Raw genomic sequence first — 23,027 nt, 5'->3', positions numbered from 1 at the left:
CTGTCTTTGAAATTTCACTCGCTAAATACTTCAGGACCGAACATTACATCTGACACTGCAGCCTGATAAGCACCGTAAATAATTTATTCTCCTATATGCAGCAGCCACCTCCTGTCTTGTCAAGCAAGGCAATAGCAGGCCCTGGGAACAGCATCAGGAGCAGCTCCTCAGGCAACCCAAGAAGAGCATCCAATGGCCCTGGGATGAGCCCTATTTCCTACTCCAATCCTATTAAACAGATCCTCATAGCCCAGCTACCCTTTCACATCCTTTCATATGCTCTAACTTAACTTCATGCCCAAGCTGCCTTACCCACACAAACCCTCAGAGGCCTTCCCTCAGAATCGCTCACATCCCCAGACATGGGGGCACCACAAATCCCCAACCCATAGCCTGGCAGCCCCCCTCCCATCTGAGATGGGCTGGAAAAGCACTTCAGTGCTATCCAGACCTTCAAGAGAGACCTCAGTGAAGGAAGAAAGAAAAAAAAGGACAAAAATAAGCCACCTTTATTAATTTAAGCTTGCTCTGGTGGTAGAATGCACATGGAGCTACCACAACACACATGAGTAAGGTCACAAACCATACTCAAGCACCACCAGGCCAGTCAGAGCACTCACAAGGCTGCTCAGCTTGCCTTTTATGAAGGACTTACAGCTCTCCCAATTCCAAATAAAAGCACTGCTCGCACTGCCACCAACCCAAAACCCCATCCCGGCGGCCCCTTCCCCTTCCCCACACGTAGACTTCGCCCCCGGCCCAAGATGGCGGCCAGGGAGCGCCCCAGGCGCGGTGTTCTGGCGGCGCCAAGATGGCGGAGCGCCCGAGGACTACAGCTCCCAGAGGGCTGTGCGCCCGCCTTCCTGCGCGCGCCTTCCGCACCGCCCGTGCTTCTACCCCTCATCAGGAGCAATTAAATAACCCTGCCTGCAGGGTTTTAACCTTTACAAAAATGTTATCTGAAATTTTAACAGATTTAAGTCGTGTATGCTTGGAAACACAAAGCAGCGTGCTTGGGCACCAGCCCTGCGTCTCCCCGGTGTGGTGTCCGCTGCCTGCCCACACTGCAGATGACTCCTCAGTACACCCGGCATAATTAAACGTATTTTTTCCTCACAGAAACCAGAATACTTGTTCCCTTCCTCTGTCCCACAGGTACCATTGTGGCAAGGTGACCCCATGGGTGTACTTTGATTTCCATGACTTGAACAGTGAAAGACAAAGCAGCCAAAACAAAGAGCTGATAGTTCAGAGCATGGAACCGATTTAAGGAGACAGGGTGAGGCTCTGAAGTAGCAGTGCTGCTAAACCTTCAGGAATGATGTTAAAAACTAACAAAAGAAGCAGGTTTGGGGGTACAGCTTTGGAAACACATTAAGTGTGGGAAAAAATGGGGGGTGGGGTTGTGTGTGGGGCAAGTATGGCGTTCACCCCGTCTGACCCAGCACTTACGGGAACCCATACAATGGAGGTAGCTGCAAGACTATGCATGCCTTTCCCTGGGACTACAGCTGTATGTAGCCCTCGGCATGCTTCGAGCTGTTTCTATGACAGCTCTCGCAGCCTCTCCATAATTTCTGATTACGGAGGTGGGCAGAGGAGGCTTTCCAGCCAGCTCACCAGCCCCTCTCCTGCTGCAGGCTTAGGCAGGCTTAGAATTGGGGCTGGAGAACTGAGCACTCAAAAGGCTCTTTTACTATTGTATTTCTACCGCAGGAGAAACATTTTACATATCAACTCTGTAGCATGACTCAGAGCCACTTTTAGAAAGGAACGTCAAGGAACATGTCATCTTGTGTAGCCCTTTAACCAGGTACATTCCCTTCTTCCCCTCCCTGCTTCACAAACTGGAGAGAAATACCTGAAAAATCCACTCTGGTCCCTCAGTAATGTTAATCCCGTCACTCCCACTGCCTCTGGCTTTCATTAGCTTGGAAAACAGTGAGCAACCAAGAAAGAAAAAAGAGACCTCCCTCCAAACCATTTCCTTTTTCTTGGGCAGGCAGGAGAGCATTTTATAGGTTGTAGGAATTCCTTTGTTTATTCCTCTTCTTTCAGTATGATTGTTTGGGCCCAGCAAGGCTTGGCAAGATTGTGTGTAAATATGAGACGATACCAGGAGGAAATGAAGTTGAATTGTTCAGGAGTGTGCTCATTTCTTTGGCAGCACGCTGCATGGGAAGCATGTCACAGCAGGCGTTTTAACAGACTGGAGGGGGGGGGGGGGTCCTTTTGGTCCTGTGGACTGAGGTCTGGCAATTCTCCATTTTTTTCCATATTCTCAATCCCTACTCCACTTTTCTTTTTCTTTTCTTCTTCCTTTTTTTTTTTTTTTTTTTTTTTTTTTTTTTTTTTTCTCCTTAGAAATTAATTGGTACTGAGGTACTGACACCATGGCCCATTTCACTATCTGGAAAGAGCTGATACTTTACATCCCTAATCTATTCCCTGGCTTCTCCTCATTTGAAACTCATGGTCATAAAGTATCACCTTCCTCTTTCACATTGAATGAGCTCCTTATATGCAAAGCTGCATGTATCAAGGCTACAAACGTGTCAAAGTAGAAGAAACTTCTGATAATCCTTTACCAAGTTTCCTTTGGTTTCTTAATGTAGGTATCTGCTAACACTCAATTCTCTCTTGTAAAGTTTCTGTTCTAGAAACTATGTAATACAGTGCATCCTCAGCAGCATGCTGTAACAAAGGTGGCACCAGAATGAACACCAAGTTTGTCTCTTCCTGGCATTTCCTTTTAAATGTTTGGTTAGAAACGATGAAATCCATAAAACCTCACATCTCACTGAATTTTATTTGTATGTCTTCCCTGCAGGGCTAACACCCAGTGTAAAGGGTATGGCAGGGTAGTAATATCCTCTTTCAGCTACTGTCTCATTACATATCCATGACTCACCACTGATGCAGACAATGTGCTGGGCTAGGTGTGAACAAAAGGCCAGATCTACTCTTCCTGTGCCTAGATCCGAAGGGAACTGACCTCTTTTCATATCTAATCCTGGTTATCTGTATTTTTCTACAGGGTCTTCAACACCTGAGATGCTGAGTTAACTGTTTTGAATGGGATGTCAGGATTCACTCAGCCTCTGAAATGCACACCTGCTTGGGAAGCCTATATCTATGCCAGTATCTGGTACAAACAAAAGGGAAAGCAAATCCCATCCTATGTGCATGTTCCTGGCTAATACAGAATGGAGTGGAGACGATGCCAGAAGAGCAGAAATCAGCAGCCTCTATCCCAAGACTTTGTCTACCCGTCCTTTATCTGGGTTAGCTGCATTGCCTTCACCGGGGACTGCCATTCTGTCACAGGGAAAGATTTCCTTTTAGACCAAAGGACAGTCATCGCTATGGACCATTCCTTCCTCAGTTATTTTGCTAGTGTAGCCCATTTCTGGGCTGTACTGAAAGCTTTCAGCTCCTCCTTGCCATTAGATGGCAATGTAGATCCACAAATCCTCTTTCTTCCTTGAGCTCCTGGAAAACCATCTTGCTGCTGGTGGAATGGCTGGTAGAGCCTCAAATCTTTTATTTCCGCCTACCTCACCTTTTAAGACTGAGGCATCCTGAATTTGTTTTGCCTGCAAATAAATGGAGCTGGCTGCCTTGGAGGCAGGCTCCTCTGGAGTTCCCAGTGGCATGAGCACTCACTCGCTCTATCTATTCCCCCCCCACTTTGTGCACAGAGGTTTATACATATATATATATATATATATATATTTTTTTTTTTTCACTCATCCAGCAGTTAATTCATTCATCTCTTGTTTTGCTGCTTCCATAAGATGTTTTGCTATCTTGCTTGTTTCTCAGCTTACTGCCAAACCTGGCAGGTGAGTGAGTCATGGGCTGCTGCAGGCCAAACCCTGGAGGATACAGACTGCTTCCTAGGGTCATGAATCTCCTATCTGGGAAGTTATAAAGAATTGCAGCAAGAAAAACCTACCACTGCAAAATGCTTTCCCCTATATCCATTTTTCATCTTTTCCATTGTCTGCACTTGACTGGTTCATTTAACATGTGCGTTACTGTTTTTTTGTTCCTTCATGTTTCCCTTTCCACCAGAAAATGTCACCATCTCACAACTAGCTTTCACTTAGAAACTTGTGGTTCCAAAACCAGACAAGTTTGCTCCTTCAAAGCTGAAAATACCCAGCTTTTTCTGAAGCCTGTTTTGAGCTCAATCCTGTGCCAAACATGGGATCAGAACTCCTGATTGTTGTATGGAGCAGGGCAGGATGACAAGACATTTTCCACTGTGCCAGGCAAGGAGATGCAGGATAGGGATCCAGTGTAACAGAAAGAACATCTGGCCTGGGAGAACAGGACCCTATAGCTTGACAGGCAGATGGCAGGATAGGGTCAGTGCAAAGATTGCCTCTTTCCCTCATCACACACACCTCCCAATATATGTTACCATAAGTACCTTCCAGCTTTTACGGCTTTTAAATGGTCTAAACAATGAGGAATTTGCCCTTATCCCCAGGAGAAGAATTGTTCCTCCTTCACAAAGGCTCCCTTTATTCGTGGTGCACAAGAAGTTAATAGTATTTCTAAGCACTCTTCCAGATGTGAGCAGTATGCTGTAGATAAGTTATATCAGGAGAAGTGTTATCGCTTGGGCTTACATGTTTTGTGCTTTTCCATTGAACTCTAAAAAGCTGTTTCATTTAATTACCCATTTTTCAAAGCATTTATTAATCATTTATTAGCTCTTTGTTCATTTCCTGTAGATGTAACTTGACATCTAAAGTGAGCCCAGTCATTTTATAATCAAGCACATCTCAGGAGGAGGGAAGCACTGGGTGATAGAAAAGGCCTTACTCATCTTTCTTATCTGTAAAGCACTTGGCACATGGTGGTACAGCTCTAGTTGGGGCCTCTGGGCTTTCAGAAATATAAATATTAGCACCTTAAGCTGCCCCATTACCTAAGATATCTGGGGCACTGAGTGGATTAGGTGGCAGGCTGCATTTTGGACTGGAGATTTCTAACTGTAAGCTATTACTGTCAAACCTTTTGATTTGCCCTGCACAGCCATTCATTTGCAGTGAGTGAACCTTTCCCAGCCCCATGTTCCCCAGCAGCCAGGGTGGGTCTCAGAGGTCACAACACCACAGCCTCCTTCTGCGCCATTCAGTAATGGAGCAGAATGACCATGGGGTAGAGAATGAGCCTGCCAGCTAATGCTTTGTTTTAAGCTTTAGTGACTGTGAGTCCTGGGATCAGACAGCTTCAGGAACCAGCACAGTATCTTACTTGCCTGAAAGGCCAGCATTGACAGAGGAGTTTCCCCAAAGAGTCCTCCAGGGGAATCGAGGTCTTATTTTCCCCAGATGTCGCACTTTCCATATGATTGCTACCAGGAAATGAAGAAACCTTTATTTCCTGATAGAGCAACATCCCACTTTTCTGTCCTCCTCTGCAAGGACAGCAGCACAGCAGGCAGCAAAACACAGCCGTTGCCAAAAAAAAGGCTAAGAAATATCTGTCTCTATTCTGGCATTATAAAAAGACATTATAAGGCCTAGGATTATCTCAACTAACAAGAGACATTTTAATGAAGCACCTAATTTAAGCAGGTGTTTCTCTTTTTGCTCTAGTCAATGGAGTAGGGAAGCTTTGAGAGCAGGAAAGGAGGAGACTATGTTTTATTAAATGCTATTGCTTTAGTTCTTAAAAAAATCATAGCCCACCTAGGTTTTAAATTGCTTTTCAGGCTTTCCTAATGAATGTTTCTCTGAATGTTTGCACATTCTCTGTTTGCCCTCAATATGGGGAAAAGCTTAAGTCAATAAGTTTTTATTTGATTTGTAAATAACGCCAGAGTGACACATTATCACAGATTCTCAGAACTCTGACTCCATGTCTTGTCCTCCAGATATGGCATCCCAGAGACATTGCCCAATTAGGCTGTGAGGCACAGGGCAGAGGATGAGGATTAAAATAACTTTAAGAAAAGACCACCTAGAACTTCAACCTATACCTCTGTTTAGCCCACAAACTATCAGGAGCTTGTGAAATAATTGCTTTGGACAGATAATAAAACATCCTCCAGCAAAACTAAGGTACTTAATATACTGCCCAAGTCAATTTCCCTTATTTCTGCTGTCCTCTTGCTTTTAATAATGGTTTAATGAAAAATTCAAAATTAATTGGAACTGGCATTAGCCATTCACGTGTTCCAGTGAGGGTTTCACTGCTTCAATATTTCATAAGCTGACTTCACTGCTATGCTTCTCCTTCTGCTGGCTTTCATAGGCTAAAATATCACCCCTTTCCTTAAAATGAATGGTCCCAACATGGGCAGATGGGGCACAGGGGTACATGAGAAAATCTGCAGCCACACCATTGGTAAAGAAAGAAAAATAATAGAAATAATAGCTGTGTGTTTTCTTTCTGCCACCATCCCCCTTTTCTATGTAATGATACACACATCTGAGCCCTGACTGGAAAAAGCTGTCCTAAAAATAAACAGGAGCCGTCTGAAAGGTGTCTGAGGGAGGTATTTGGCAGCTGTCAGGCTGTCACGTACGCTAGAAGGATGGAGCTGATGGACTCACTGACACCAGACGGGCTCTGCTGAAATGAGAATGCCTTATGCTTCCCTTGGCACTCACCGGGCAAATTCTGTTGGCCGGAGCCATCAGACCTCAGTGTGTCTGGAGCACGATCCAGTTCTGACTGCCGTCAATGAGAATCTGCCCTTGGATGGCAGTGGGAATTGGATCAGACCCTGGCTTTACCCCTGAGACTCTGGATTTACACCAGAGGTTAATTTTGGCTCCCCAAATGAATGACACCCCAATGGGGAAGGATGCACCATGCCCCAGACTTGTAAGATTCTGTAGGTCTCTGAAAATGCAACCTATAAGATTCTTAGATGTGGAGACAGAAGCCTTTTACTTTTTTTTTTATCTTTTTTTTTTTTTTTTTTTTTTTCCTTTAAACAGCTTTGCACTGCTCTGTGCCTTCGTTTCTCCTTCACTATGGTGGTGGTGTCATGTGTTCGAGAAAAATATTGACATATCTGCAGATCTATCCTATTTATAAAAGCTTCCATGACAGGGGCCATGGCTGTGCTAAAAGCTGTTCCTATTTCACACGCGGTGCTTAAAGGACACGTGTTACACCATGCAGCAATCATAAGATGAGCAAACACAAACATGAAGGCGTGACGTGACTCATCTCAAACCTCTGCAGTAACTCAGTGGCAGAGTGAGGACCCAGGAATCCCAGTCCCCACCAAAACAATCATACCGCTATGGTGAACAAATCCAGAAAGAAAAACTTGCTAGCAGAAGTTTCAGTTCCTATCGAGTGCACAGGGAAATCTCCATGACCTGTAGTGTAGCTGTTGTTCCTGACAGAGACCTAATGCATTGGGGATGGAAAAAAGAAGAGAAGTGAGAAGACAGGGTAGAGACCTCATTGTTTCTCAGTGGGAGAGGGGACACATATCTTGTTCTCAATGGGAACTGACTGCTGCCATATCTGAAAATCTGTCAATTTGTTTCATTATCTAATAGGCAAGAGCAGCCCCTTTTTAGTGAAGAGCACACTCTGAGGGCAACTATATTGCAGTACTTTGGTCAAAAAATACTGGTGTGTGTTGAGAAGAATGGACAAGGGAATTAATTCCTGTAATATGGGCTGCAGGAAACTACCTGCAAGATAAGAGGGTGACTTGATCTTTTTGAGAAAAAAAATAAAATGACTTCCTTATCTTGATGATGTTTGCTCTGAAGTACCATCTTGTGACTGTCAGATTCTGCCTTGCAGGATCGTTCAATTACAGCCAGCTCCCACAGCTGGCATTGCTTCCTTCCTTTTGGAGGTGTCATTGTATTTACCAGAGCATCACTTGCTCCTCTTGGTATTCTGAGGCCTCTCTTGTCACCTTTTCGTGTGTGCCTGCAGCCCTGTGATGCTATCTCTGCTCACGTGTTAGAGCAGGATACGACCAATACTTCAATTAGGCACGGATCTCCAAGGAGGAGGAAATCAAGATGATAAACCACTGAGGAGTGTGTGAGTCAGTATTAGATATGTGATGGTATGAGGAGCAATGAGTGAATGCTACCCCTTTTGGAGGGTCCCAGCCCGTTCTCCCACAGTAACTGTACAGATCCCCTAATGTGAAACTGCAGTGCACTAATGAGGGGTGTTCACACCGGCTGAGTCTCCTTCAGGATGTTCTGGCTCTCCCCCATGAGGAAGTTTTCACTATGCAGAATATTTTTCTGTTCTTCATTAAAATGGCCATGTTAAATAGCTGTGAGGTTTCTCAACGTCTCCTTTTTGAACTGAGCTATCCCACAGCTGGCAGCTTTTTAGAGCAGGAGACATGAGGTTGCTAAACCCATTCATTTTTCAAAGGCACCCACATTTCAAATGGCTGCGGAGATCCATCCTCAAAGTCCTGTGAAAGCCATTGGAATGAAGAGCACTTTGTGAGGACTCAGTAATTATTAAGGGATTTAGGGGTGTGTGGAAATGATTCATGGAGACATTTCCCAGCCAGCAGGCTCTTGGAGCCAGGTGAGCTCTTCCCTGGAATGTGAAGCATGCAGCTCAGCAACTGGGAGGAACAGGTTTGGCAGGACATTTTAAGTTGTTCACGGCAGACAGCCTCTTCAGAGCCACATCCCTGCCTTACCTACCTCCCAGCTGGATGCTCCTCGCTGCCACACTGTCCCCGGTGAGCTGGAGAGGATGGACACGCTGCGAAGGAGTCTTTCTCGCTGGAAGAGGTACCACATCAAGGTGCACCTGGCCGATGAGGACCTGATGATGCCACTGACCGTCAGACCCAGAGACACGGTGATGGACCTGCGGGCTCACTTGGTGCGGGAGGGCGTCACCTCCTGGAAGAAGACATTTTATTACAACTCCAGGCAGCTCGAAGAACATGAGACTCTCAAAGAAGCCAATATCCAGAATGGTTCTGTCCTGCTTCTCGTCAGCAATAAAAGGTAGGCAAGGAGCTGGGCTGGTGTAAGGGAGGGGGAATGCTCTGCGTACCTCAGCCCTTTGGGACACTTTCCTGATGGGGTTTGCAGAAAGCAGATCAGGAGCTGAAACCCCTGCAATTTCCAGCAGGCAGATTGCGATTTAAGCCTCTTCAACCCCAGACATGCAGCACTGTGAAATAAGAGAGAAAGAGGAGGAGGAAATCTGGTTGATGTTGCCACTCCTGTCTCTGATCAGGTCTCACTTTCCTGACAACATGGCCAAACAGAGGGAGAGAGAAGACATGCAAATGGGAGCTTGTGTGACCCAGGGGAGTGCTGTGGGAGCCTACCCCTTCTCCTCATCTTTCACTGTCATGTCTGGCTCTCGCCATTTCTTTTTAGTAGTTGCTTTCCGCAAGTGTTTGGGGGTGGCGCAGCCCTGTTTTGACAAGGAAGAGCTGTGAGCAGCCTGCTAACAGCAAAGCTCGGTGAGTGCTGGACAGAGATGGGAAGAGGCTGAGACTTCCTCAAATGTGGCCAGATCTTGGCACAAAGCAGTGATGTTAGAGGTTTCCAAGACAGGCAGCGTAAAGGAGATTCAGTGAATCTTTTCAATGAGGGCAACTCCTACGTTGCAGTGGGAATGCAATTTTACATAATGGACCTCAGCCCTCTGGCCAGTCTGGGCTCAGTGGGGTGAATTTACACCCAGTTGCACCATCTTTCCCAATACCTGGCTTGTTGCTGTCAGCACGATTCATTCTGTGAAGCATTTTGGGGTACTGGGTAGAAGAGAGGCACGGCAGAGCACAGGTGTGCGGTGTCTAATTCAGCTTTCTGAATCCTGAGCCATCTGAGTTATGCATCTGTGCTGATCAGAGTTTGCTCTGCAGAAAAACCTGCGCTAAAGACTTCAGTTCTGATTAGATGCTATATACTGGAATGGTCCTATTTTCCAGTCCAGAGGCAGCTTGAAATCTCACACAAAGAAGATTTAATAAAGCATTTCCTTTCAGAGCTCAGCCAGACACAAGAGATTTCACATCGCTCAGCTAACTGCAAACCTCAAGTCACCCATGGCCCCTTTCTCCAGCATCTCATTTCAACTCTCTGATTAACTTCACACAGCTCCTCCTTTTCACCTTGTTTTTAACAGCAGGAGCATTTATATTTGTTGTTGTAGAAAAGGATTCAGAGGGACTCGGTTGATGGAGTGCACATATCGGTGCTCAAAAATGTGCTGGGGACCTTCCCATGTGCTGCAAAAGCAGGGTTGTAACTGCAGCAATGCAAGAATCACCAGAGGATCCTGACCCCAGTGTGTTGAGTTCTGGGTACATGCTTGAAGCTGCTAGTCATTTCTGAGAATTTAAAGCCTTTTGTTTAATGTTCAGGCTCAATTTCTGTGAGTATATGAAAAAGGGAGCAGGATTTATAATGTTTTTGTCTAGAATTTAATCAAAACCTTCCCAGCTCCCAAACAAGCACCTTTGTGTATTCTCTGATCCCTTTTCCCAGGGCTGGGAGCACTGTGGTGGGTAGTCGGCCTTTCCCTGAAGTCACATTTCTCCTTGATTTATTGGACACGGAGGCTTAGTGGGCTATGACAACCTCAGTCAATTCCTAACTATTTTGTGTGGCACGAGTGCTAAATGCCCAGGTACTGGGGATACATTTCTCTAAAAGCTCACGGGGGTGACGGGGCTGTTATTGAAATACCGACCCCACACTCAGTATTTCTGAGACATGCTCGTGTGTGTGCCTTGGCAGCAGTCACCACCTGCTCAGTGCGTAGTCCTGGGCTCAGCACAACCTCTATGACTCAGCACCTTGCCAGATCCTCAGCGTACAGAGGACAGGTTTAGAGGGCTCTCTCTATCTGTTTCTATCAGAGTTTGGAAATAGAGGGTGGGAGAAGGCAGGTGCTGCATTGCAACTGAGATTACAGCACCATTTTGAGCCTTAGGATTACTGAGCCAGACCTTTAGGTATTATAAAACCACGCTGGCTAACCTAGCCTAGAAAAGAGAAGGCTCCAGGGAGACCATATTGCAGCCTTTCAACACTTAAAGGGGGCTTATTAAGAAAGTTGGGGAGAGACTTTTTCTAGGGCCTGTAGCAACAGGACAAGGGATAATGGTTTCAAACTGAAACAGGGTAGAATTGGGTTAGAGAAAAGATTTTTTTTTACCATGAGAGTGCTGAGACGATGGAACAGGTTGCCCAGAGAAGTTGTGGATGCCCCATTCCTGGAAGTATTAAAAGACCAGGCTGGATGGGACTTTGGGCAACCTGGTATAGTGGGAGGTGTCCAGGTCTACGGCAGGGGAGCTGGAACTAGATCTTTAAAGGTTCCTTCCAACACAAACCATCCTATGACCTATACTACGTTGCTCCAGTAGCATCCGTGGAGGTATGCTGGTCTTTATCAGCTGGTCAACAGTGGAAAACCTTAGGGAGTAAGACAAGAGTAGTCTATGCAGCACTGGGACTAAAAGCCACAAGAGCAGAGAGGAACAAAGAACCTGGTGTTGGGTTTGGCCAGCAGCCCCAAGGTTTTAAGAGCTGGCTTTATTATTTCACAGACTCAGTGAAGTATGGACCCTTGCCATTGAAGGTCATCATCTACTTCTTAACTTCTCCCTAAAAATCTTGGTGTCCCTACTTAGTATTTTGCACTGAGAGGCCAGCCAAGCAGAGCTATATTAATTCCAAAAGTGGTGTTGCTCTGATTGCCAAGGTCTGCATCTCAGTGTCGTGCCTATAAATATTAATGGTCACTCTGTATGCTGTGTGTTCCTATAAGGGGCTCACGGGACAGTTTACTTTGAACCAGAGAAAACATGAAAATGACCCTATTTTTCAACCCCCCACCCTTAATGCCTTTGTAGATAATTGGCATTTAGCAACGGCCAAGTCAGCATTTCCACTTCTTGCTCGTGTTTTCTGGGGTTTATAACTTAGCCATAAAAAATCACTTAAGGCTGCAGCTTGGCAGGAAAGGGATCAGCATACCAGCTAATGCTGAAAATTTATTTGGACCTCAGTGTTCAAAAGTTCGGGCAAGCCATTTTGGAGTTCAGTCAACATGACCTCTCATCCTGGGGAAACACCCAGGCAGGCCAGAACCAGGAAAATCACATCCACTGAGGCTGCAATTCCCGCTTGTGCAGCAGCTTCTTAATCACATTACTGCTGCGCTGATTAAGATTGCAATCCTGTTGCAGTGGAAGCCTAGCAAAGAACATGCGGGAAAACAGTTTCTGCCCTAGAGAGCTGCATATTGCAATAACACAGCTCGCGAGTGGGCAAAACAAGATGAGAAATGCCAAAGGGCAAGCAGAGGTAGAACCCCCCAAACTCAGAGGCCTCGGGCCAGCCTGTGGTGTTCGAGCTACTGGTGTCCAAAGCAAGGAGACCACCAGGGAGACTCGACATGAAAAAAAGCAGCCACCCAGCAGAGATGCAAAAACATCCACGAGGGCATGCAGCAGGCTGTCCCAAATGCCCGGGGTGTGATCAGTGCTGGCACTGTGGACCACGCCATGGTGGAACCTGTTTGGCTCGCTCCGGAGGCGGCAGGCGCAGGGCCCCAGAGCCAGGTAGCTGCTCGGCTGGTCTGGTGGTGATGTGGGAGTTTCTGGAAGTGGCACAACTCTCCCTGAGGTTTGTTGGAGCTGCCTGAGTGCTCTCCGCCGGCTGCAGGTTGTGCAGCACTGCCTGAAGAGGCCTTCCATGGTGCAGTCACCAGCAGGGCTGGGTGGTGGGCATAGGGCATCTGCTATCCCCCTGCTGCTAATTTCCATGTCAGACGCAAGGTGGAGGGTATCTTGCAGGGGCAAATCCACCGCTTAACCCATGGGAGCCTTCCTCTCTGTGGTCTCATGAGCTATTTCAAATAGAGGATAGAAATGGGTGATCCAGAGTGATTCCTTGACACACCATGTGCCTGTCACTGACTGTTCCTAAGGATGCACAGCTCCAGCTGGTTCAGGACATGGTATGAGCATAAGCACATTGTCAGAGCCTTCACACCTGGTTTCAGGCTCCTTTCTTACGTGTGACTGCAGTCAGTCAGACAAGGTCTGTACTAATAAATTAACCAGTGCCAGGGCTGCTCTCTGTTACACTGCTGGAGTATTGCTCTGCAGCTTGGTCCAGTCCAGATGCATTTCAGGAGCTAGCATGGGTCAAAGACTCTTCTTTATGGTCCATCTGGATGTGACCATGCAGGTTTGGAGGGTAAGAATTTGTTATGAAAACAATGGCCATTCTGTGCCAGCTGTCTTCTCACTGCAGAGGAAAGTCCTAGGCACATTTAATTTACTGGCACAGACCCAGCCAGAGCACACAGGATCCCCTCAGTCTTTTGAAAGACAAGGTTCATTGAGGTCAAGCAGCTATTGTCATCACATATGGCTTGCCCAGAGAATGGAGTTCAGTAAGTCATTGGTGAATAGGTTAAATAAAGTAGATGCCAGCACTGAATTTAGCAGAAGTCTATTATCTGGAATCTCTTGGTGTTGATTTTTTGGCCTGGAGCCACCTGAAAACATCTATCTCGGGGCATTAGCTCAGTTACCATAACAACTCGTCTAGGAATAACTTCTGACAGCTCAAAGAGCAGACCGAGGTGCTAGGTGGGATATAAGCCACTCTTAGGTCAAGATAAGCATGTCCAGGATTCTTCCTCTTCTGCAATGCTGCCTCAGTGTCCCTAGTAGGTGTCAGTGCTTACACATGCTTTAATATGCTTCGGACCCTGCTTTATCACTCAGAGGCTGCTTAGCCTAATTTTCTAAAGGTCCATCCACTAAAGGAGCTACCTCCTGGCAGAAGAGCAAAAACATCCATCTTTGGGGAACCTGGCTAATTCCCTTGTTGCCGTTCAGTTTACAGTCTCTGATTTTTGGACTCATAAATTATAGCTTGGTGTGAAAACTGTGACTGAGCCACTTCCATAAGGTCCAGTTTCGCTGCTAAGAAACTGCTTCCTATGTTTGACTCCGAAGATGACACAAGGATCGATGTTTTGCATAGACACTCACCGGTGGCTCCCTCCAGGCTTCTATTACTTCTCTGTCCTGTCACCCCTGCTCACTCTCACTAGAATCACCTGGGAAGCAGTCACCAGCAACCGTAGATGTTGCCAAATCTCTATAAAGAGAAATCAGAAAAATAATGGGGTCTACACAGTTTGACCCTGTACAGAAAGCCAACATTGCAGCCAAGCATGAATTAAGCCCCTTATGTTGAGCTTCAGTGTGATTTTTTGATGCCTGCTCCTTGCACTGACCTCCCAGCTCCTGGGGTTGCTCAGCAATTGCTCCTCAGCATGGAGGGAGACTTTCCACTCCCGTACAACTACTCTGGACTTGCCCTGTTAAGCTTAGACCTAGCAGCAGGCTCCAAGGCATCTCGCAGTAGGATAACGATCCTTTAAATAGCACTGGGAGTCTCTCTTCTCAGGGAGAACTAATTAAGTTCTTCAGCACATGCTTAGACATATGTTGACCTGGTATGCCTTAAAAGGCCTGCTTCCATCTACTAGATAAATAACACTGGCTTAAAAAATATCCTCCTGGAGATGCGTTACTTAGGCAACAGCCAGGTGGGGGACTGACTTCTCCATCTCTGTGCCTAAAAGTAATATTTATGTGTATTACTCATGGGCCAAGCTCTCTGCTGGTGTAAACTCCTTGAAATCAATTTATAAATTCTGAAAGGACCAGTGCAGTCACCTCTGGTAACCCCTAGTATAGCGCAGGCCAGCTAACGACACCTTTATTTAGCTCAGTTACCTATTGTTCAGCCCAAGAAGCTCATTTAACAAAAGCTGAGGGTTGCATCAGCAGAGAACACAGTCCATAGGGTCAGAATTCTTTCCCTGGGCAGTTGCATGAGATTTCAGTAGATGAAACTGAGCTAACACGTGTCCCATGGTGGCAGGGGGCATCTATCTTGGCTTGAGGCAAAGAATTAATGATTTGGAAGTATATTCTAAACCAGGTTCTTTTCTGGCGTGACATGGCACAGCTTCCTGAACTCCTCTGTAGCTGTGTTGATTTATACCAGCTGAGGATTTTACCCAGTTGGGATAAATGCTCTGTCCTGTGTCCTGGTGTTTTATGGGGCATATGTGCTACAGGGTGGGCTCACAGCAAATCCTAGGCTATTACAGTCCCCTGAAATTTCAAGTGAGTAACTGAGTGCTGGAATACAAATCTTGTTTTGGCATTTGCAGAAAACCCAGCCAGCAGCTGTTGTCAGCCAAAGCAGAATCATAGTGTCCTTTGCTAGGACCCAACAACAAAAAAATAAACCCACCCCACATAAACTTCGAACTTTGCTAATTCCAGATTAAATGTTTGCAGCACAAGCTCAGTTTCTTGTCTGCATAATTGGAAAGAGCAATTCACAGGAGTCAAGAGACTCAGCCCTGCACTTACTGGCTCGGCTGGGTGGGGTGGCTGCCTGGTAGAGCTGCTGCCTACGGGCCATGAGCATCTTGGTTGCCGTCCAAGCCATGATAATGAGCTCTCTAAGCAGATGCTGTCCCTGAAGAGGTACCCCTAGAAATTTTCAAGAGCTTCAGCCCCTGTTCTGAAGACACCAGGGATAGTCCTGCATAATTTTTAAGGATCTTCTGAAGAGTAACTAAGAAAGTAATCCTCATTTTGTTAAGCTTAAGTATCCTACACATGGTCTGTATCCCTGTCAGAAAATGTTTATGGAACCATAACCCCAGAAAGGCTGAAAACCACTGTTTAGTGCTAATGTATGGGGGCGAGCATGCCTAGAGAAATTCAAGCTGTCTCACTGTAAACATCCTCAGAGTGCTCCTAAAGCTACAGGCTGCCCTGTTCTGAGATGAGAAATGGATTTTCAGGATCATGCACTAAGTAAGCAGAGCCTTGCTTATGGGAAAAAGGCTTCCAGGCAGTTGCAGATTGTCAGAAGCAAGGGTGAAGGCATCTTCTGCAGGAGGAAAAGCAGGTGTGAAAACCTGGATGTGGCTTAGTGTGATTGGAAAAACAAAACAGACAGAGGATCAGGTTTATATTCTCCCCACGCCTGGGTCAGCGCCTCCTTGGTCAAATGCCATTTTTGGTTGCATGTCTACAATGCTCCAAGTACTTGCCTCTTTCTTATTCAGATAATGCCAAAGAGCACAGCCAAAGCCATGAGAAACGGGGAGCGTGACAAGGGCTGAAAGGAAGCAGATGGAAGAGAGCTTGGCCATGGAAAGGCAGCCCAGCCACAGGCGTTTGGTAAGTCCCTCCCTGCATGCCAGCTCCAGGACTGTTCAGAAAGCAGCTCCAAGTGTTTTCAGCACAGTGCCCATGAATAATTAACCCAAACAAACTACAAATAACGTTTCCTTACCAGCTCACCATGTGGTCTGAGCTGCCAAAGGAGAAGCGTGGGTAAGACTGACTCAGCTCCTGGGGGCAGTGAATCAGAGCGAAATGCCCAGGAAAGGGCAAATTCTGCCTGGGTGATGAAGCAAGAAGAAGCTGAGGTGGGCTTTGCTTAGCGCCCTAGATGGGGACACTGGACATCTGAGCCTCCCTCTAACCTGCTCACAGGATTCCTCAGTAAGTTGCTGGTATTGGCCTTTCTTTTTTTCTCCCTATGTGCAACTCTGAGATAATTTCTTCTTCCTCTCTCCCACTCTTGATCCATCCAGCTGTAAGTGGCTCAGGTTAGGGATTGCCTGTGCAGTTCCTATGAGGTGGGGCCCTGATTTCCAGGTTGAAGGCTCTGTAGAGCAAATAAGTGGTAAGTGCACTAGAGACAGTCCTGGAGCCTTTACATATCCCAAGCACAGAGACAGGCTCACTGCTCTTACAGCGACCACCCTACCTGACATTAGGGCCCCATTGTTTCACCAAAACTGCCATATTTTTGAGCCAGGGTTTAGAGAGCAATGAGCCACCTTGTGCTGCTCATCCCTCTGTGTGCCAGCCCCCGCACTCCAATAACTTCTGAACCAGCTGACCTGATTCAATCCAGTTTGATGGAAAGAAAGAGGTCTCACAGACCCAAGATTCCTGCAATTTTTGAAAAAATAAAATAAAAAAAATAATCAGCAGGACATAAGAGACATACCAGCAGGTCATCAGTACCTGCCTGACTTCCAACCAGCTACTGCACCTGCTGCTCTTTGCTGGCAAAGCAGGAAGCTCTCAGAAGAGCTAAGGGCTTTACTGGGGAGGTCTGAAGGGGATAAGGGTGCCCTGGGGATATCGGGAGCACCAAGAAAGGAAGAAATAAAAAGCAGTTGTAAAACATAAGTCAGGAGAACGGGTTTCACCAGTTCCCCTGCTCATGGAACAACTCACTTTTTAGGTTCAAACTTATATTCAGGATGAAATAGATGTTTCTTTAACCACTACAGTACTTTCCCTAGAAAATGTCAGTGATCGTTATCTGTGTTACCAATACCCCCATAAAGCCTGCATGTTCTGTTGCTCAACTGAAAAACATGCCTTTCTGGATTTTTTTTGGCAGCAAGAAAATGTTTGATTCTTTTCTTCCAAGAGAAACATTTGAAGAAGTGCCATAGAAAATGGAGTTTCTCATTTTCCAGGAGTATTTTTTTTCCCCTCCTAGGAACAAAGAGTATTTCCCAAAATACTTCCCTGAGATTCTAGGACAGACAAATCTGTGAACTTAGTCACACCTGAAGAGCCTTCAGTCCAAGCAACAGAAATGGACAAAGGCTGGGATGGGACTAGACATGGGAAGAAGGAATGTGACTTTTCCAAGGTCAACCACCAAGCTGGGTGCATGGTGGAAAGTGTGCTGGCATTGTTGGGTCAGCGTTTCTGCCACTTGACCATGCGGCGCCTCTGTGCATCCGTCTGTCCTGAAATAATGAGCTTCTTGGAGCAGAGCCAGTACTTTCCTGAGAGCTTGGAAAGTGCCTTGTGCAGCCTAGGTGCACTCATAAATAATAATTTAAATGTTAATAACAATATTAAAGTGGAGGCGTGCCACTGAAGATGGGACACACTCAGCAACAGAGTCCTAAATCAGTGTCTCCCTTCTAGTGAAATGTACAATTTGTCTCACAAACTCTGGGGGACCAGTATTTTCTTCTCTGGACCTGGCAATCACAGTCTTATGCTCTGTAGAAGGCAAACTGACCTGAGTAAAATTAGGTCCAGTATCTGCTCTAACACCTCATGCCTGTAGCTGGCAGCTCTGGTCAGCTCCAGAAGCCTTTTTGCAGCTCAGGGGAATATCTGGAAAGAGTAAATTAACTGTGGTAGTGCGGGGAACTGCTTGGACTAATGTTTTTTTCAGAGATAGGCTTTGATTGACACTTCAGATCTGCCTGACAATCTCTTATTCTAAGTGTAAGTTGCTGCCTTTCTTCAGAGCAAGAAGAGCTGGTTGGGTTGCTGTCCTTCAAATGATGGATCTTATCACATGGGAAAAAGAAGAAAAAAAAGCAAACCACCTGCAAACAGCCACAGGTATAGCACAAAAAGAGGTAAAACTAACTGAAGCTATTTGAGTTATTTCTGTTTCTTTCCCTCTATGGCATAATCCAGTGCAAGATATAAAAGAAAAGAGACTATACTCTGAGGAACAAGAGCTGACTGCTCTTTTTATTTGACTGTTGTTCTTTCCCTTCAAGAGATTTTTAATGCTCTGCAGATAGCACCGCGCCACCCTCCAGGGATGGGAGGGCTGGGAAGGCAGTGGGACAACCTCCTTTTTACTCATTTGGTCCCCCTTTGGTCCCCTTTTAGTGCCCGTCCTCCCCACACTGCCTCTTACTCCATAGTTTGAGGCATCCTCAGTGCTTGCTAAATGCTGTGATCTCACTGTTCAGCTGCTCACAGAAGAGGTGAGCTCTTTTTACAATATAATTTACAGTTTACCTGAGTCTGGTCAAGAAGAAGGTTGGGTCTCCAAACAGGCAGAGGCTGGCTTCAAATCATCTGAACACCACTTAGGTGGAAAAATGGGTCTCATTTGAGATGTCCTGTCTCTTCTTGCTCATCTAGGTCCATAAGAAACAGCCAGTCTCTTTAGACTGCGGAGTACAGGGCTGCTGCTGTATGTCCAAATACCAGGGAAGATACTAAGAACTGCTCTGAAATAGACGTTTTCCTTGTTCTCTGCAAACACAGGTGTGGACAAGACCGATGACCAAAGCTGAAAGGTGTGCAACCTCCTGTTTGCACATCAGCCTGGGCGTATCGTAAGATGGAGACATTTGCAACTTCGCCTGCTGCACCATGGACGGGCTTTCTTCTTGCCAGGAGTGTTTATCTTTGGGATCCTCCTATTGTTGGGGCACCACAGCCAGGATTACCACGAGTACTGCTGTTTGCTGCTGCGCTCACCTCCACCTCGCAGCTGCAGCCAGGCCTTCCCAACCAGCTCCTTTTCCTGAGCCTCATGAGCAGAAGACAAGCCCAGGCAGGGCCATCTCCCCCAGCTGCTGTATTTCAGCAAGGCAGGTCAGGCTGAGGCATGTCTCAGTGGCTCCTCCGTGCCTCTCCTCTACCCAAGTTGTGGATGCATCTAGTGCTTCAGCTTACAGGGCCATCAGTCTGGCAGCTTTCCTGGGCACTAAATTTACTTTTTAAAGTTACATCAGTGTTGTACCCAGAGGGAACGGAGGAACAGATGCAGTCTGTGAAGTCTGGCTTTAATTCACCTGCCTCATTTAATTTCCTGCCCTGCCTTCTAATCAATGAGTCTGCACTGGTGGCCCTGGGAATACAGAAGTTTTTTCATATACAGGAGAATTCAATGTGGTGGCTGTTCCAGCTGAGCGTTCAGGGTCTCCAGCAGGCTGTGTCATATCTCCTTTGAGGCTGCTTCATAATGGTGTTCCCTGCCCCAGAGGCACTTGCACATAGATGGCAGCTGCATTGCATTTCCTTCAAGGGGCCACTGGCACCAGGCAGCTGTGCCCCGTTAGCCGAGAGAGGCTGGCTGTGTGGGGTTCTCTCCTGGAAACTGCTGCTCTCCTTCCAGGTTTTCCTGGTTTTCAGCCATGTGGCTTCCTCTGCAGGGCCATGCTGCTTTCTGGGGCTTTGTCCCCGCAGTCGCTCTGCCATCCTACCTCAGACAGGCTGCTGACGCCAGACATCCTGCAGTACCTCCCAAGGACTTCCAGCAACACCGTGGGACCAGCGGTGCTTCACATGGGCTCTGTTCTCGAGGCTTTGCAGGGCCTTCAGGCCAGGCCATCATGCCGTGGTGGCCCTGGTGCTCCTTCACCAAGGACAGTTGCATCAAATCACCTCAAAAATGTTTTCAGGACTTCGTTGCCTCGTACTCAGGACTATCGGGAAGCCCTGATGAAATGATTTTGGGCATTTTTGCTTTGGTTAAGCATATTCCCTCACAGTATTGCCCAGTTGCTTAATCAGCCAGTGTCAAAACCCTGGGAGACAAGCAGGCTGTCCTTGGCTGGTAGCACTTATTTCGTGACGTTGCCGCTTTACCTCGTGTATTATAATCTGTATCAGATTGCTCTTTGCTTGCTAAAATGGACAATTAGGATCCAGTTGTAATGCAAATTGCACGGTGGAATAAAAACTGTGGGGAACAAAATCACAAATAAGTATTTATGTCAGCCTTTGTTACCGCGTGATAGGTCCCGCTCAGTTACTGCTCGCTGTGAAGCATTAGACAGAGGAGAACCTGGTGTGCCTTTGTGTTTTATAGGCACGAGCTGCCGAGCTGCTCTGGGTAAGACTGCCTTTAGGCACTTGCAGGCCCCGATAATGTGTATGTGTGCAAACCTAACAGACAGATTGCCGCCTACACTGGAAATTTGATGATTGCCTTGTTTTTTTCCAAGGCTCTGTTTTATATACTGCAGGCCAAACCCATGGGGTAATTTCCAGTCTCTCTGCACAGGGCTGAGCTGACGTGGTGAGAGAAGCGTAGAGATGCTGAAATTTCAATCTGCCACATAATGTGCTCCTAATACTGATGGCCTTAATAAGTGTGTTGTCATCGGCGGTGTTGCTGTAGTTCTTGCCATTGTTATCTTTCCCAAGTCTGGTGCTAAGCCTTGTAAATTAAGAGGAACCTAAAGTTTCTGTGGAATTAAACACGCAGGAGTCCTGCAAATGCACATGGAAGAGTGCACGTTTAAAATGCCCAGCCTTATTGATGTAAAGCGTTATGCTGCTGGTGTAGCTGCCTTTACTGCACATCAGCTTTGCATTTCCCCAAGCCCTGAGCAACAAAGAATTGAGCCGCATGTTTTCATAGCAAAACTCATTTTTGAGGACCGAGGTGGACTATCCATGTTTCATGGGTTATAGCTGGTAGTCAAGAGGCAAGTTTTTTAAGGGTTAGCAAAGCTTGTGAAGTACCTGTAAGATCTGGAGTGAGAGTAATGACTGTTCGCATCCCATTGAAACGGTGACTTCTAGAAGAGAGCAAGGAACAAGAATGAGGGTTTCTGAAGCCAGACAGATGAGAGGGGATCAAAGTCCTCTGAGAAGCTATGGCACCATAGCTCATCTATCTACTCAGAAAAACCTTTGCAACTGCCATTAATGACTCCAAATGGCCTTGTTTTCCCGCTAGCAGGGAAATAAGCAGCTTCAATGGGGAGGAGTAAATCCATTTGATTGCCCACGTTGCTGGGAATAAGCATCTTATTACTTATTAGTAATAACCCAACCTATTGCTCGCACTGTAGCCACCAGAACAGACAGCCTTATCTGCCAGAGAATCATTACATTGCTCCTAACATCTCAAACTGCCACTGAACAAAAGGAGTCAGAAAGGCCTCAAGGAAGAAAGCAAAAGGCAACATGGAGAACCTGGCTTATAAATGATGTGTGTGACAAGTGAAATATATCAGGGCCAATACATCTTTTGAAGAAGAGTTCTGCCAGGCAAGACTGAGCTCTTTCTGTTTCTGACCTTTTAAGCCAATGCATGGTATTCATCCATAGCTGATGGGTTGGTGGCAGTGTTGGCTTGTTAGCTCATCTTCTGAAGGGAAGAGGGGCATCTATACCTTGGGTCTGCGATGCAGCAGCTGTCAAGCTCAGGGCTCTGGTCCAGGATTTAGATGAAAATTCTCCACGGAAATTGATGACAAAGCACCTGATCGCTTCACCACGGCAGGGGTGTTCTCACATGGCGACGCCCTGGGAAATTCTCGCTCAGAATAGATCAGATTCTGCTCTCATTTATGCAATTATAAATCCAGTGTGGTTCCATTTGAAACAACTGTTTTCATCCAATGCAAATGAGATCAAAATCTGGCGCAGGCTGTTTTTGTACACAATGGAAACTGACTGAATTATGGGAAACAGGAAACAAATCAAATGTAAATCAAAATGGAAATATCATGCTCTCTGTTACATCAGAATAAATTGGAAGCAAGTCTGTTGATTCTAATGGAATTCATCTGGATTTACACCAGACCGTGGCTCAGCATTTGTCAGTTGGCTGCACACCGACATCAAAACACAAACCATGCTACCTCGTCTGAATAGCTTTGAACAATTTCTTCCTTTCCCTTTACATTTAAGCAATTGCCTCTGCATCCTGATAGCTGATTAGCCTTTTCAAACAAATAAACCCCTGCAAACAAACATCAACAAATGAGACCCTGCTCTCACTAGCATATTCAGAATCTAAATGATGAGTCTGAAGTGCTGAGCTTGGTTTTGGAGTCACTTAAACTTGCTCCCGTCCCTCTTTGTTCACAATATGGAGTAGTACGCTTGAGCTCACGTGGAAACAGACTGTTGCTATTCTCGTTTCCCCTAAGCACACCAAATCATCTTCCCACCATCAACAGTCAGGGCCAGCTATTTCCTAGGATACACAGGAGACCTTTCAGTAGATAAGCAAAATATCACAATGCTACTGCTGTTTCTGTGCTCAGATGGTCAGAAAGGAGCTGTAACCCTCCCTAATGTGTCTAATATGAAATTGTGCCACATTCTGTTCCTGCGGGCAAGTTACTGTTCCTCTCTGTGCCTATGTGCAGCTGACCATTGGAGCCTGTTGCTGATGGGGCAATCTTCATGGAGGAGCTGAGAGGGGTAATTA

At 46.3% G+C, this 23,027-nt stretch overlaps 1 protein-coding gene across 2 annotated transcripts; it reads left to right on the top strand.

Moving 5' to 3' along the window:
• Positions 1–8,727: 8,727 nt before the first annotated feature.
• TINCR (TINCR ubiquitin domain containing) lies at positions 8,728–20,501 on the top strand (the record flags this gene model as incomplete). 2 transcript variants are annotated; one of them, XM_082780014.1, is made up of 4 exons in its annotated part: positions 8,728–8,987; positions 16,123–16,237; positions 18,354–18,451; positions 19,115–20,501. In XM_082780014.1, the coding sequence occupies 2 exons, from the start codon at positions 8,728–8,730 to the stop codon at positions 16,124–16,126; spliced, it is 264 nt and encodes an 87-aa protein (XP_082636140.1). In that variant the 3' UTR covers positions 16,127–16,237; positions 18,354–18,451; positions 19,115–20,501. The 2 variants fall into 2 exon arrangements, 1 of the variants encoding a protein (XP_082636140.1); XR_014319107.1 differs by lacking the exons at positions 8,728–8,987; positions 16,123–16,237 and adding an exon at positions 16,363–16,564.
• Between the last annotated feature and the right edge of the window lie 2,526 nt (positions 20,502–23,027).

This window comes from Aythya marila (genome assembly GCF_965140915.1).
Source record: "Aythya marila genome assembly, chromosome: 27".
NCBI classification, from domain to species: Eukaryota; Metazoa; Chordata; class Aves; order Anseriformes; family Anatidae; genus Aythya; species Aythya marila.
This window is presented reverse-complemented; position numbering and strand designations above follow the sequence as displayed.